The 16,477-nt window shown below is 39.3% G+C and overlaps 1 protein-coding gene across 4 annotated transcripts in view; it reads right to left on the reverse strand.

Moving 5' to 3' along the window:
• The window catches only part of GPC6 (glypican 6), a 1,069,657-nt gene that overhangs the window by 1,041,089 nt on the left and 12,091 nt on the right, over positions 1-16,477 (reverse strand). For 2 of the 4 annotated variants that reach the window (XM_032402769.1, XM_032402767.1), the window contains exon 1: positions 4,278-6,775. The exons of the other annotated variants lie outside the window; for them this stretch is intronic. In XM_032402769.1, the coding sequence (XP_032258660.1) occupies positions 4,278-4,446 (169 nt within the window). In that variant the 5' untranslated portion in view covers positions 4,447-6,775. Of the gene's footprint in view, positions 1-4,277; positions 6,776-16,477 lie in introns of those variants that run through there. 4 annotated transcript variants of the gene reach the window in all.

Raw genomic sequence — 16,477 nt, forward strand, 5'->3', positions numbered from 1 at the left:
CAAAGGGTTCAAGGTAGGCTTCCCAAGGGCAGGACACTTAGCTAAAATCTGAAGGATGCAAGGGGGGGGGTCATTTGTTGAATGGGGGGCAGGCAGAGAAGAGCAGGTGGGTCCTGGAGGGAGCCTGACTTCTTGTCAGTGTGCAGGGAGTAGAGCGTGCCAGACAGTGAGGATCCTGTGGGCCATGATAAGCAATTATGTCTTCTCTTCTAGAAGCAGAGGAAGATACTACAGTGCTTAAAACAAAGGAGTGGCATTTTGAAAAGACCCCCCCCCCCCAGCTTCAATTAACCAATCTTACCAAGCAACTTCATATGTGCTTCCAAATAAGATGGACTCGAAGGCAGCAAATGGTACTGACCCAAAGATAGCCAAAATGCTTACCTGGCTCCCTCACTTAGAACTGGTCTTTATATCCCCAGAAATGCTGTATCCACCCACCCCATTCCCACTCCACCTCCCTGCAGGCAAGAATCCTGCCTGCCCAGTCATTGCTACATCCCCAACTGACCTAGGTTTCCTGTAGGTTTCCTCACTGACTGAAGACCCTGATATTGAGATGTTAATATCCTAAATGGAGATTATCCAAGACTCTACTTTGCAAACTGTCCATATGAACTTGGCAGAGCTTCTGATGCAGATCAACAAAGCAACAAATACATGGGCAGAACCAGGCATGTGCAAATGGCACTGGAGAGTTCATCTTCCGTGAACTCCAGACCGACTGTCTGTAGTTCTCATGATGCTTTTTCCCTATAGAAATGCACATAACCCACTTTAAAACACCTTTTGTGATACATAAAATGCTAAAAATGAGGCCTGAGAAAACTATGCAAATATAGATCATTTATTTTTAAGTCAAAATGGATACAATCTAAATTAAGGGGCTAGTTACTAAGGTTACAAAAACTGAGTGAATAAAGTAAAACAGTATTCCAGTCAGTCTTATCCACAAGTACAAAAACATGCTCAACAACACAGATCTCTTCAGAGAGAGCTATAACAATACATTCTTCCCCAAGGTCGACATGTCTACTAATCTAAGTACTTTTTTTTTCTTTTTTCATCAGTTACGTAAAAACTCTATCCCATCCCTAAACATGTATAAAAACCTTTGTGCCTACAAGCTGATGAAAATTTAGATGTATAATCTAATAATCTGTTGATCTAATAATCTGTCAATTTGGCCAGGTCATGTTTGGCAATCAACAATGGATAATTTTTAAATGACATTGGCTTTCTCCAAATTCTAAAGACCATTCAAAATGCTTCAGTCCTAAAATTCTAAAATTAGACTTTGAAAAAAAATGTATAGTGATTGAAAATAATACTGCACATTCATGTCGTTCTTCACAATTCACAAAGTGCTTTCCTTTTTATTAGATTATTTAGAAATAAAAGATCAAAGGCAGCAGTATAGGAATCAGAGGTTCTAGCCAGGAAAAGGAAAGAGTAGCTGTAACTTCATGTGAATCTTCAAATATATAAAGAGATTTTTCAAAACAATAGTAATAATAAAAGGCTAGAGGGGTGTCTGGGTGGCTCAGTCAGTTGAGCATCCAACTCTTGGTTTAGGCTCAGGTCATGATCTCAGGGTCTTGAGATCAAGCCCCATTCAGCTTCTGCGCTCAGTGGGGAGTTGGCTTGAGATTCTCTCTCCCTCTGCCCCTCCCCCCACTCATGCTCTGATGCGCTCTCTCTCTCAAATAAATAAATAAATCTAAAAAAAAAAAAAAAAAGAATAAAAGAATAGAAGAGGAAAACTGGCCTGAACTACTTTATGAAGAATTGAAGTCTATCATAAAAAATTCTGTGGAGGGGCGCCTGGCTGGCTCAGTGGTAAGAGCATGAAACTCTTGATCTCAGGGTCATGAGTTCAAGCGCCATGTAGGGTGTAGAAATTACTTAAATAATAAAACTTCAAAAAAAACTTCTATTGAAAACTACAAATAAATGGTTGATCAAGGTTGAAGCTACAATGCCTTTAATGACCTCTCTCACATCTTGGAAGAGCCCATATTAACACAATCTTAACTCTCCATTTCAGAGAAAACCACATTCCTAAAATTTTTCATTCTTAAAACTGGAATGAAATAGGTTATCACAAATTTGAATTCATCAGGACCCTAAAAAACGAATCTTCTTTGCATTCCCAAAGGCCCAGCATATAAACCTCAACATTTTAATACTGCAATATTGCTATTGAAAGAAACTAGCACAGCTGGCTTTCATTATTAGTAAACTATCATTACTCTGCTTAATTTAGGTTTTACAAGTTATTTTCTTCATAGATCAGTAAGTCATACACTAAAATAGGTGTCATAGTCTGTTTATAATCTCTTTCACATCCAGAAACTACGAGTGTCTCAGTTCATTTTTATGCAAGATTTCTAAGTCATCATCTATTTGCATCTCTTGAGTAATACATGACAGAGTACAGGATAATAAATCACATTTTACTACTTATAGAATGGCAAGTGCCACAAGGCTATATACAACTGTCTATTACTTCTGCCTTCCATAAATGATATTTACCAGCAGTGCCCTAACTCTGGTATTTACTCTCCTTAAATTCTGATCAAGTTATTAACATTACCTATATTTGACTGGATAACAGTTATTCTTCCCTATTTCAATAGTTGAGGGAAAAAATTAAGAACACAAGCTCCATATGTTGCTCAATACTCATGCCCTACTGACCTCAGTCTCTATATTCACACTCAACACACTTAAACCCAGGCGAGGCTGGATCTGGCAGTTCAAATACTAAGTCATATGAATCCTAATAGCATTAATTCCCATTCTTCTTTCTTATCAAGGAGGGTGCTGAGCACTAAGAACTCTACCCGTCCTTCTGACTTTAGAGTGCGTGTTTAATTCCATAGCAGCACGTCTAGTTTTCCTGATTCCTAGGATCAAAATTAGGTGACCTTTTTTGCTCATTAGGGTCAAGAGCTACTGCCATGAATTTTGGTAAATCATGCTGTTGGTATGTCTATAATTTATTACTTGCAAAAGTTTCTTTTGGTATGAAACTATTCAAAAACAACCAGAAATTACACACAAATTAAAAGGAATCTATAATGGTATATACGTACAGTATTTGTATTAAAAAAAGTAAAATTATTCTTTAAAGCATTACTAAGGCTTTGATGAGAAAAGTACCAAAGAACTAAGTTCTACTTTTCCCTGTTTATTAGAAATCAGACATTGCAAACTAATGGACTTTTTTCTTAAAGATTTATCTATATATCTGAGAGAGAGAGAGCATGAGCAGGAGGGGCAGAGGGAGAGGGAGAGAGAGACTCTCAAGCAGACTCTACACTGAGCACAGAGCCAGACACGGGGCTTGATCTCTTGACCCTGAGATCATCACCTGAGCCAAAACCAAGAGTGGGATGCTTAACCAACTGAGCCACCCAGGCGCTCCCAACAAATGGATTTTAAATAGTTCTGAAGGTTTCTTCATTTTTGGACAGGGTATCGATTATACATATACACATATACACGTACAGAGGTGGACTGGTAAGTGTTTAACAACGAGCTTTCTAGGAAATAAGTCCTGATTTTTAGTGTTTGCCAATTTCTGTGGTATAAACACTCCCACCGTGGCTGATTTGAAGCTACTAATGTGAAGTTGATCACTTCAGCAAATGCCTAAAATTTGAACAGTTGGCCCTATGGCCCAGGATAAGCTGGTTCCAGCACACCATTGTGTGTACATTTTAGAGGTATATATACACATACCCATACATATGCAGGTATGGTGTTATACATTGGACACACAAAAGTAAACATAAACATGGTTCATAATGAATCAATTTCTCCAAAGTTTACGGCAATTGTTTCAAATGGTCAGAATTTCACTTTACATATATCTCCTATCTTTCTAACCACATATCTTATCACTGCCTCGGAGAGGTCCCTTACAGAGTAACATCAACCATTCTGAAATGCATCGCATTTAAGCATATAATTAGCTATGGCCATATGTTTGGTGTCTAAAATTAAGCAAGCCAGATTTAAAAACTCAGACAGCAGACCTCTAAGAAATTTCATAATCTGATCTTCTTATCATCCTTCATGAACTTCCTATATGAATGCATGTTGGTAATGGATACCGGGCTCACTTGGATAGAGATTCCTATATTCTACTCCAAATACAGAGACAAAGCATTTCATTTCCAGTGTGCCATCGCCCCACATATTTAATAGGCCTATTTTCATTCACACAACTTTCTTCTGCAATGGCACCTAATCTTAAAGAGAAAAGTCACCTGAAGCAAATCCCCAAAAGTCCGTCCATCCGTCCATCCATCCATCCATCCATCCACTCCATCTGAAGTTGAATAGCCCATAACCTGGAACCAAGGGCCCCCATAACAGAAGAGCAAGGAGCTGGCAACAAGCAGGGCCGGGAATACTGCAGAGAAAGCACAACTCCATCCATACGTCCTATCACGTCATCCTCTGGGATTGTGTAACACCGAAACTCTGAGTGCTCTTTGCTGAGGCTGTGAGGATAATCTGGCACGTTTAACGTGCAGAGAAACGTGGCAATGTCGATCAAAACATGCGATGCCCATGACTTCTCTCCAGAAATTCCACTTCCAGGAATTTCTTTTAGAGATAACTCCCACTTACGTGAAAAGGTGGTCATATAACAACATTCCTGACAGTATAGTTCATAACAGCAAAAAATGAAACAACCTAGATGTTCATGAGTAGGCCACTGGGTAAATAAGGTATGGTAAAGCCGAACAGTGGAAATACAACCTTGGCGGTGGGAAGGGGGAAAGGGCGAGACCTTAGGTGCTGTTCAATCAAACAAGTTTCCAGATAATTGTTAAGTGGCAAAAGTATCTGAATGAAAATGTGTACAGGGTGTTACCATTTGAGTAAATACATAGAACATCTATAAATATTTGTGTATACATAAAACATCAACAGAAGGATCACAAATGTCTGTAAGAACGGTTGCCTCTGAAGAGGCCAGTCCTTTCGTATCATTAAATATTTCTGTAGCACCAACACATACATTTTTGGAAACTAAAAACATCTGGAAGGATGTGTCATAATATGTCAATTGTTCAAGTTTTAAAGGACTTTAAGTCCTCATCACATTTCTCTTCACAAGTAGATTTAAATATAACCCAGCATGAGAGCATCTACATTTCCACCCATTTTTTAAATTGCTCTCTCCCACTCATTCTTCTTCTGGAACCCTCCCTTCTTTCCTCTGCTGAGCTAACATCTGAAGCGAGTACCCCCACAGTCACTGTCACGACAAAACTCTATAATCTGGGCCTGAGAAAGGTAAAGGTTATTTTTGACTGGAGGAAAGTTCTAGAAGTCAAGAAATAATTGCAAGGAGTCATAATATACTGTAACATACATTATAGTTTTTGTGAGAATTTATGTATCCTGACTCCCCACATGAGCATTCTCACCAACTCCACATTAAAAAATATGTAATCTACATAAGGTGTGTGAGATGTTGGATAGATAGATAGATAGATCGATAGAGAAAAAGAAGATAAACATGAATGAAGCCAGAAATATCAAAGTTACTTCAACTTTATTAATCTTCTTTTCCATTTCAATACTTGCCTATCTTCAGTATTTTTCACTAAACCCCAGGTTGACACCTCAAAAATGAACCGATTGTCAGTTAAATCCACCAGTTAAGAAGCTTATCTGTCTGTCCAACCTTGGGCAAAGTACATGAGAAACAAGTGAAACTGCATAAACCTCGCCCTGAAGGGACTTAAAATCTTCAAACAGCAACCACATTCCTCAGGGAATTCTGGAGCGGTGGATTTACACTCAATTTCCCTAGAAACAAGGAAGCTCTTTTTTTTTTCCCCAAAGAAATTACAAAATATATTTAACTAGAAGTGGCATTTATATACTGGATCCCTCTTATATCTTAGAATAAGCCATATTCATATTCAGTGCATCTAAACAGCTGTTTCACATCACTTCTCCAGGAAAAATTACTGGTACAAAGCACTGGCCTCATAAACCATCCTGGATGCTTTATCACTCTTAGAAATATATTGCTAAGAAATATAATTCTTAGGAAATGGGAAGCCTGGGAAAACCTAGAAGATAGGCAATTTTCTGAATTTGGGATATATGCTTTGAATACCTCAATGTTTTCTGTCACAAAGGGTCATCCTGCAATCACCCCTGCATTTCCCTCCTTCTTGCTACCTGAGCCATGCTCCTCAAATTCCCTTCTCCCTAACCACCCACACGTCTTGGCTGGCTTTACAGAAAGAACAATACATGCTTAATAATCAATAGGCTTCAAAGGGGAAACAGAAGACTTGGTAATATATCTTGGTCTTCAGATCCACAAGGTGTTAGAGGCTTCACTTTCCTTCTGGAAAAATTGCTATTAGTGAAGGAGTTTGCTTTGCATTTCAAAGGGAATAGAAATAGATGTCTGACCTTGAGCATGAAAAAGGTAATGATGCGTCCCCACCTACCCACCCACCATGACAATATATAATTCAAAGTTAAATCAATATTGAACTACAAAGAAAGTGAAAAGAAACACAAATTCTGACTTTTATCATGATGACTACTACAGTGCTTGAATTATTATTTTTTCCCAAAATACTTTTTGATGCCCCTGTTCACAAGTGGCCTAAACATAGTCCTGGTCTGCCTGTGGGTTATCCGACTGGCTTCATAACCCCAATAGCACCATAAGAAACAGTACTAAGGGGGCGCCTGGGTGGCTCAGTCGGTTAAGCGGCTGCCTTCGGCTCAGGTCATGATCCCAGGGTCCTGGGATCGAGTCCCACATCGGGCTCCCTGCTCAGTGGAGAGTCTGCTTCTCCCTCTCCATCTGCCTGCCTCTCTGCTTACTTGTGCTCTCTCTCTATCTCTCTGTCAAATAATTAAAAAAAAAAAAAATCCAGAAACAGTACTAAGGACCCAAAACTAGTTTGGCCAAATCTATAATAAAATAAATTTTAAAACTTATCTTTGATTTTCCCTAGAATAAGTGTTCCACTGTCCCTGTTTCTTTGTGTGACAAGCTCCTCTTGCAAAAACAGGGCAGGCAAATCTCATTGGGGCATCCTAGGTCTTGTGATCTCAACCCTGCCACAAGGAGTCTGGGAAAGCAAGCGCCTGATATTTTCAGTTCATACAATAGAAGGCAAGCTCTGCCTCCCATTAGACACAAAAGGAGGACCTCTCCAAAGTTAGAAAGGAGGTTCAGATGTCAAACAGCTAGAATAATAATAATGTAACAGTACAGAATTGTATACATTATGATTGCAAAATATATACTTTTAAGCAATAACTTATCTCTTTTACTTACTAAAAGATTCTAGAGATGTCTGAAGGATGGAGTCTTGTTTGCTACTTCTTACCTTCTCAAATGATGGAAAGTTAAGTGAGGCATAATATTTGTAAAGAACTGCATGAAAAGTTGCATAGACCAATTCACTTGAGTAAATTCTAGAAAAGGCTATTTTGTTCATGTGAAAAAGAAAACCATATGATTCACATAGATAGTAGTAAAGGCCATGGGCTATGGAATCTTCCTGGCTCATCTGCTTAACCTGTCTGTTTCCTTAGATGAGTTAATTGCATTTCCTCCGTCTCAGTTTTCCCATCTGTAAAGTATGAACAGACACTACCTATGACAAAAAGATGCTGTAAGGATTACATGAGATCTTACAAGAAAAGAGTTTAAAATAGTACTTGGAACACAGAGAAAGCTCAACAAATGTTCTATGTTATTATATATACTCATTGGTATAACATAAAGCCCATTTTTTAATAACTCCACTATAATTTCCATGCTTTATCCTGAATCCATTTCATCTGATTAAAAGGCAATCTTCAACTACATGGAAAGGTAAATCATTTGATATTTTTGTTATAGCAAGAGAAGAGAGCAGATTGTCTACTTTATCCTTTCAAAAATATCAGTGAATAAGACTATTGCACCCATTGTAAAATTATGGCTCTACAATGTTGATTTTTTTTCAGAAGCAAAAGGACAAGTAAAATGCAAAAATGGTCTCTCCCTCCCCCCAAAAATTAGGGTGGGAACAATAATGTACAATGTTCAGCTGGACCAGTTCTAAATATAAATGTTATGTTTAGGTTAGTAATTTGCATGGTAGAGAATATCTCAGTGTCAGTCTCCATAGGTAATACCTTACATTACACCTTGTACTGTGTTCCCTCCTAGAGTATAAACTCATTGAGGGCCAGGTACTCTGATCTCATCTGTGCTCAAGAAAAATCTGTAGAAATGAAAAGTAAAAATATAATGACTGAAAGTTAGCACATGTGTAGTAGGATACAGAATGCCTTTCATAACAGAAAACATACATGAGTTGGTCAACATCTACATAAGAGGTTGTTTGCTAGGAATCAAATGAAAGCCTAAGCCTTTGTCATTATTTGGTACATTCAATATATGTTATTGTATGCCAGGAGCTAAGGGCAATGCAAGGATAAAGTAGACCTGGCCCTAATTTCTAGGATCTTATAGACTCACAGGAGACTAATCAACTGTCAGATATATAAACAAATATATCAAATGTATTTTTACATTTGTAAAAAAGTTAGAAAGTGACTACTGCACCAAAATGCTCAAATAAAAATTGCAAGAGATCAGAGAAGGGAGGAATTATTCCTTCTAAATGCATTACTTCTTAGGGAAAAAAATGACCTCTCTTGTCCGCAGAAAAGCACCTTTAAATCATAGCATCATTAGTGTCTGTCCCATTTTTCCAGATGAAATAGTGAAACTTCCTTTAGAGAAAGAAAACTAAATTTGTCTATCACAGCTGAAATTAACACTTTAGCAAATTAGGCTTACTATTAGTCTTTAACAAAACTTTATTATTGTGGTTAATAGTGAATTCTCTCTCTCTCTCTCTCTCTCTCTCTCACACACACACACACACACACACACACACACACACCCATACTTCTCAACCTCAAAACTATACATTAGGTATAGAGGCTTATATTTTCCAGGTTAGGAAATTGGTGCTCTGTCCAAGAAACAAAGTCCCAAGACTTACCATTCAAGGTCTCTGACAGACTGTTAGGCCTTTCATTCAGAGATCAGGCACACTATTCAGAAAACAAACAGCCCCTCAATGCTACAACTATTAGGAAAAGATCAATGTAACCCTAAAGATCGATATGTTTAACACCTAAAGAAATACACAAGTTCAGAGCTTCAATTCCATGTGGGGGGAAAAAAAAACTTTCAATCTTGTTTTTAGAAAGAAATATTCACTTGAACAGATCAGCTTTATGAAAACCAAAATTGCTTTTGTGTTAAAACTGTTTCTGGGGGGCGCCTGGGTGGCTCAGTCGTTAAGCGTCTGCCTTCAGCTCAGGTCATGATCCCAGGGTCCTGGGATCGAGCCCCACATCGGGCTCCATGCTCCGCAGGAAGCCTGCTTCTCCCTCTCTCACTCCCACTGCTTGTGTTCCCTCTCTCACTCTGTCTGTCTCTGTCAAATAAATAAATAAAATCTTAAAAAAAAAAAAAAAAAAAAAACTGTTTCTGGAATTCTCTTATGTCATCCACTGTTGCATCGAAAAAGACAGGTACTTGCTAATACATCCGACCAGCTGCACAGGGTGCACTGCCCAAGTGCAAGGTGGCCCACCTGGGCTCCTGCAAGAACAGTGAAGTGGCCGCATCCTGGCCGCTCACCAGCCCCATAAATAAGGCTCCCTTGTGCCATGCTTTTAAATACCTTCGTTTTAAAAATTACATTTTGAGTTTTTTCTCAGGAACAGCAAAATCCCTGTTGAGCTACCAAAACGTATTTTACAACTTAGATGAGTATGTTCTGCCTTCCTGCTTTTTTTTTGCAGCTGTTACTTTTAAGAGAACATTTTGCTTTACAAACGAGAATGGAGTCTTTTATGTAAAGGAGGAATTTTTCTGCTTGTTATCATCTGGGCACCCTCTCTCTCTTTTTTTTTTTTATCATGTCAGAACTTGCTTAAAACATCTTCATACGCAAACTGTGCAACAGCACAGGAGTTTAAATGTTCACAGTTTCAAACCTGATAGAAAATTGAGAAACTAAAAAATAAACCAAGTCAAATCACTGCAATGCACAAATATATAAGAAAAGCTAACTTGGTTTCACCTTTCCTCCAGCTAGAACCACTTCTTGCACCATCCCTGTAAGAAAGTCAGTAAAAGGGATTCATAGCACAAACTGTTCTCTTTAGCCATCTGTGGCAAATGTCATCTTTGACCGTCAAAATATTTATCTGCTGACTTACACATATCACACCTACTTTAATAGGGTCGCTATGATGTCTAGGACTTTTCAAAATATACAGCACAATCATATGTTAATGTCTGCAAAGGAATAAGTTTGTGTATGAAATAGAGGATTATCACCATTTAAAACTATACCTTTAGCAGGGATTATTGTGTGATTAATGTAGCTATTTTCCTAATGTTTCTCTGGAAATTTCCTTAAAACATGGGTGCTAAAATAATGCAGAGTTAAATATCATGCTTGGGAATTTATATACAATTTCCCAAGGACAGACATGTTCTATTTGCTTAAACAAAGATCAACTGATACATTCTGCAGAACCAGAGTTGCCCATTTCTTAGGCAGTTCATAGGGCATGATCTTCTAATTTGCATTAGAAGGGTAGAGGAGTTTAACCTTCCCTATTAACTATATAATTAGGGTTCATCCATTTACATGGAACAACAATTAATCCTATGTAAGAAATAGATTATTGTGGTGTCGAAAAAAGGTACATCCTGCTCCCCGACTGACAGCCCTCATTGCCTCTCCCCCTCGCCCTCCAAAGGAGTACTTTTCTACCTGCCCTCAACCTCTACCTGCTTTCTTCTAGGCTCCCAGAGCCTTTGTCACACCACTCCCCACATCATATAGAAACTAACTATCTATGTATCTGTCTTTACTACTCTGTGTGTGCCTCAAAGGCAGGGAAATTGTGGGTACTGTTCTTCCGCCAAGTAATTAAAAATAAATTTTCACTGACCCGAACTGATATATTAAGTAAGAGGGCCTAGGTAGGTAACAGCTTAAAATGGAATTCAGAAAATTACAAGTGGTTCCTATGAGCATTCCGGTGGCACAATTTATTATTCAAAGCCTCCATCGTAAATAGATCATTCCAAAGGTGGTACAATTTGATTGCTTTATCTCTAGGCCTGACTTTTTAAACTAACTTTCCTCTCTATCAATTTCTTTATCTCCCAGGAAATGTCACTGCAATTTATAGTACTCTTTACATTTAGCTTCCCTAATCTTTTCAGACATTTGAAAATTGCTGTCAGTGATAGCTAAAATATGCCACATTTTGAAAAAAAACATTTTGATAGACATATACCTATATAGAGTAGGGGCTTCACTGAGAGAAATGGTATGCTTTAAAATTAAGTGAAAGCAACAAAATGCATGTTCCACACAATAAACTCTGGTCTATACTTTCACAAATTGATTTCCACTGGCTTTGGCTAATATAACTTTATCAGCTGCACTCTTTCAAAGAAAATATAAGGGTGTCTTTATATTACACCATTTAATTTTGATCTTACTTACAGTTGTCTTTAAGTAAAGCCTGGCCAAAAAAAACCAAAAAAAGTCTTTTTATATTTCCAATCAGGGAGTAGTCAGTTATTTATTCAATACCTACTATGCTCAAACACTGTGCTCTGGAAAGTACAAATATACATTTAAGTGCCCTCAGCTACCACATATCACATGGGCAAATTTGGGAAACAAAAATTAAAGTGAGTCATTTTAAAGGACACAAGACAACAATTTCAGAGTCAGGAGAAGGCAGAATTTAGTTAATTACCAAATGAATAGACAAACACTACACAAGCAAGGCAAGAAGGAGAAAATAGGAACTCGGTAACTTAGGACAAACGCATGAAGAGTGATTTGAGTTAAACTGCATTTTAGTTGGTAGAGAAAATTGGGAAGGACAGAACAAGCATTATCATGATATTAGTGAATGAAATGAGAACAGAAAAAAGAGTAAGTTGAGTGAAAAAGGTTTTATGAGACAGAAATTTCTAGAAGGGCACTTGGAACTAAATAAGATAGTTTCAGTTCTTGAATGTCAAACCAAGGCGGTGGGTGTTTATTCTCAGGCCACTGGAGAACTAAACTGACTTTTGATAGTTTAAGGCTTAAACTTGAATCCAGTGGTTCTCAAAGTGTGGCCTAGTTACCTTTAGCGTTAGCATCACCTGGGCACTGGCCCCATCTCAGATCTACCAAATCAGAAACTCCCAGAAGGGGACCTGGCAGCCCACATTTGAACAAGCCTTCTGGGTAATTCTGATGTACACTCAAGTCTGAGAACCCTTGCATTAAGCAAAGTGAAATAATCAAAGCCACGCATCAGATCTATCATTCTGAGGACAGGATGCACAACAGGAACTTGTGAGAACAGCATGAAAGAAAAGTTTCACAGTAAGTTCCAAGACGGCCAAAGAGAAAAGAAAGAGAATGTTTTTAAAAGATTTGCTTTTTGACATTTAACAGCATTTCAAGATCACTTTTTAACGTTCTATTAGAGCTTCTCTCTTAGAAGTTTATCATAAAAGGAAATTAAAAATGACTAAGTCTTACAGTGGGGATTACAGCCTACCAGGTTTCTCTCCTCTCCTGAATAAGAAATAGGAAGATTTCTCATCATGAAACATGTGTCAGGAGGGAATTGGGAAAAGGAGAGCTAACATTTACTGGAGACTTCTCTCTGTCAGGCTGTTCACACGCCATTATGCCATTTCAGCCTCACAAAGAACAATATCATGAGCCAGGCTGTAGTACTGACCTTTTATATAGAGGAGAAAACTGAGGTTCAAGGAGGTAAAGAAAACTTCAAACTAACCAATTAGTAAGCACAAAACAAGGAATTAGTCCTTTTGCTCCTATATGACACCATCTGCCAGAAAGCCCAAAGATTCCCACATAAACAAAGAATTTATGTTATTCCCAGTTCACTCGATGTTTGAGAGATTCTTCAGAAGTCTCCATATTGCCTATGTAATGAGGATAATATTCTGCAAATCTTTCACTGATTCAGTTTTGTTTGCCCCTTAACTTATTGCCTTCTTACAGACTTCCCCCTCCAAAGCCATGGGTGTCTGTTACCTGATCTCTTTAAGAGACAAGTCTTCAAACCTGGAGGAAGGGCTTGAGGTCCAGCCGGGAAGACAAAAGATGGCAAACCCATCCCTGCTCCCCAAGGGTCTGTATGAAGGAGGGAGGCACAGGGAGGCTCCCCACACTTCCCAGTTTCTCCTCTCTGAGCTTCGCATCAATACGGGAAAGCCAAAGGGAAGAGGGATTTCTAGCCCAAAATCTGTTTTGGAATCTGTAAAAAGATTGCCTGGCGGGCTTTTGGCAATGACCTTAAACTTGGAGGCAAAGATGTTCAGAGAGAGGGCTACACCCACACCTAGCGGGCCCAGTGGTCTCCAGAGTGCTCCTGGATGGATTCAGAATGCGGTTGAGTTGCAGACCAGAAGGCTTCTCGTGCTCCCACCACAGCAGGTGATCAAAGCTACAGGGGGACCAGAGGCCAGGGGAAGAACAAGCCAGTGATGCTCGAGGCCTACAGGGCCAGAAAAGACCACTGGTCAGGGTGAGTACTCCAGGAAAGGGGACTACCAGTTTCTTCCCAAGTTGCACAAGAGCAGATCACAAAGTACACCAACCGCAGACATTCACAGAGCAGGCGAGCTAAGCCCAGGAGCCAGGAGGAGCCCCAGGAAACTCACTCTTTCCCTTTCTCCCCTTGTTTTTTTTTTTTTTTTAAAGATTTTATTTATTTATTTGACAGAGACAGAGATAGCGAGAGCAGGAACACAAGCAGCGGGAGTGGGAGAGGGAGAGCAGGCTTCCTGCCGAGGAGGGAGCCCGATGTGGGACTCGATCCCAGGACCCTGGGATCATGACCTGAGCTGAAGGCAGACACTTAACGACTGAGCCACCCAGGCGCCCCCTTTCTCCCCTTGTTACTCCCTACCCTCATCAAGAGATTGATTGGCTTCAAAACTGTATACAGCCTTCATCGTATGCCAGCCACTATTGTAAGAGCTTTATAAAGGTTTATTCATTTACTACAATCACAGTGATGACTGGTAGGGACTGTTATTATCCCTGTTCACAGATGAAACAACAGAGGCGAAGTAATAGAGCTGGGAGCCAAAGCCAGGCTCTGCTCAACCACAGCTCCAGAGCAGGCTGCCCACATGTGTGTTTCCTAGAAGAGTGAAACTGATCACACTAAATTTTAAACTAGACCACACTAATTATTTTTTCCCCAGGGGTTACGTGTGTGAAGAGAGGGAGTAGGAGGATAAAGAGGAAGAAAACAAGAAGGAAAGAAATTGCTTGTCTATTCACATCGCTTGTTCACATCAGAGTTTCAACGTATGTATATTTTCAACTTTGGGGGAAGAAAATGGTGGCAGCTCACATACTTCCTAAAGAGCCCTCCAAAAGCTTGTAAAACAGCCCAGTTCCTGGCGTGAGGAATGATGACTCATTGGCATGGCTGTTTTTCTCTTACCTCGTGTAGTTACCACTGGAAAGTTGAAATACCAAGCGGTGCTTGGACCTCAGTAAAATCAAAAGGCATACTATGTCTCTAATATTTTTTTTATTAACACATAATGTATTATTTGTTTCAGGGGTACAGGTCTGTGATTCATCAGTCTCACACAATTCACAGCGCTCACCATAGCACATACCCTCCCCAATGTTATCACCCAGCCACTCTATCCCTCCCACCCCCCTCCACTCCAGCAACCCTCAGTTTGTTTCCTGTATGTCTCTAGTATTTTAAAATGGAAAAACGTCCAATTCGACAAGTGTTCTTCGGTTATGTTTGACTTTTTCCCCAAAAGTCCACAAGACTGAAATACTAACCTTCTTCCCCAGACCAAAGCTTAAAGGCCTTCAAGTTCACTGTGCAGGGAGAGCATAGCTCCCCATTCAGGAAACATCTCATCACACCCTAACCAACAGAAAGACAAAACTAGCGCTCAAGACAATAGAAAGGGAAACCAAAGGTGGCCTGGATATAATCCCTAAAGCTAAATGCATTGTTTTCAAAAACACACTGCAATGTTTAAGATGAAAATGAATTGACTTAACGTAACTACAAGGACCTTCAGAGGCTTTGTGGTGCTCCATTAATTATTTTTTTCCCTGACGAGAGACTATCAAATGGGCCCCTACTACTGGTGACAGGATCTGATGGGCGGTAACACTGGACACACAGCCCAGTGAGGTGGCAGACATATGGCGCTGACAATACTTTATCTGAGGTTTGGTTCCAAGTTTCAAATCTAACATGCCGTTAAATAGTTCCTAGGATATGGTGTTAGTACAATATCTGTAAAAAAATGATTCTTTCAGAGAGGAGAAAAAAAAAAAAGAACACTGCTTTCAACGTTCGGTATCCCTTATATCTGCTGCTCAGCTGGAAACACTGTTAAAAGGCCATTAGAACCTTAAGGTAACAGACCTCGAAGGCTATGAAAGCCATGGAGCAATTTGCTGTTTGTGTTTAGGAGTATCAGCCCCAGCTACTGCCTTTTCAAGGGCTGAAAACAGCTTCTGTCAGGAGCCGTGAAAATCAATTCCACAGTAACCGGGCTGAAATGTGGCTGAAGGTGGCACACCTACGGGCTGGCGCTACACAGCAGAGCCTCCTTCTGGGCATCCCTGGAACCTTCCAGAAGTCCCGGACAGCGGCTCCCCAGCAGCGCCTGGGAGGGAAGGAGCAGCATGGGACTTCTAGGAACCTTCAGGCTCATCTCTGAGGACCCTGGTTCTCTCTGATGCTTAATTAGGTTAAAATCGGAACCGTCACCCTGAATGAAGATGGCTTTAGGAAATATGCAATGGAGAGAAGGCTGCTCTGGCTGATGTGTATTCCATCTTTTCTATTTTCCCTGATTATAGTAGTTGTGAGTGAGGCTCATTTTTTTTTTTTTTTCCAAATAATACTGTTTCAAAGCCTTTCAGAACATAGGGCATTTATAAACTTTTTTTTTTCAAATACAAGGTCATAACTTTTGAAAATAAATATTTCGGAGGTAAAACGATGGTTTGTCAAGAGTTGTACTTTACAAACTCATGGATAGAAAGGTTAAAATTCCCTTTAAAATGCATTATAGGTTTTTCAGCTACAGGAATTTGTCATTCCGGTTATAAAACGCAACCTTAGTTACCACCTAGAATTAAGATCATTGCAACCTACATTTTTATATATACTCAACCCTTTGTTAAGCCTAAAACCTTCCTATAATTTACTGAGCGTGTTCTGGATAAGAATAAACTGCCACTCTTAAATCATAGCAATCAACTTACATTTATGCATGTAACTTCCCATAATATTACTCATCAATAATCCAGGCTGAGAAACTGATTCAAAGTTAATTTGGTAA

Source organism: Phoca vitulina, unplaced genomic scaffold (assembly GCF_004348235.1).
Source record: "Phoca vitulina isolate PV1807 unplaced genomic scaffold, GSC_HSeal_1.0 scaffold5, whole genome shotgun sequence".
NCBI classification, from domain to species: Eukaryota; Metazoa; Chordata; class Mammalia; order Carnivora; family Phocidae; genus Phoca; species Phoca vitulina.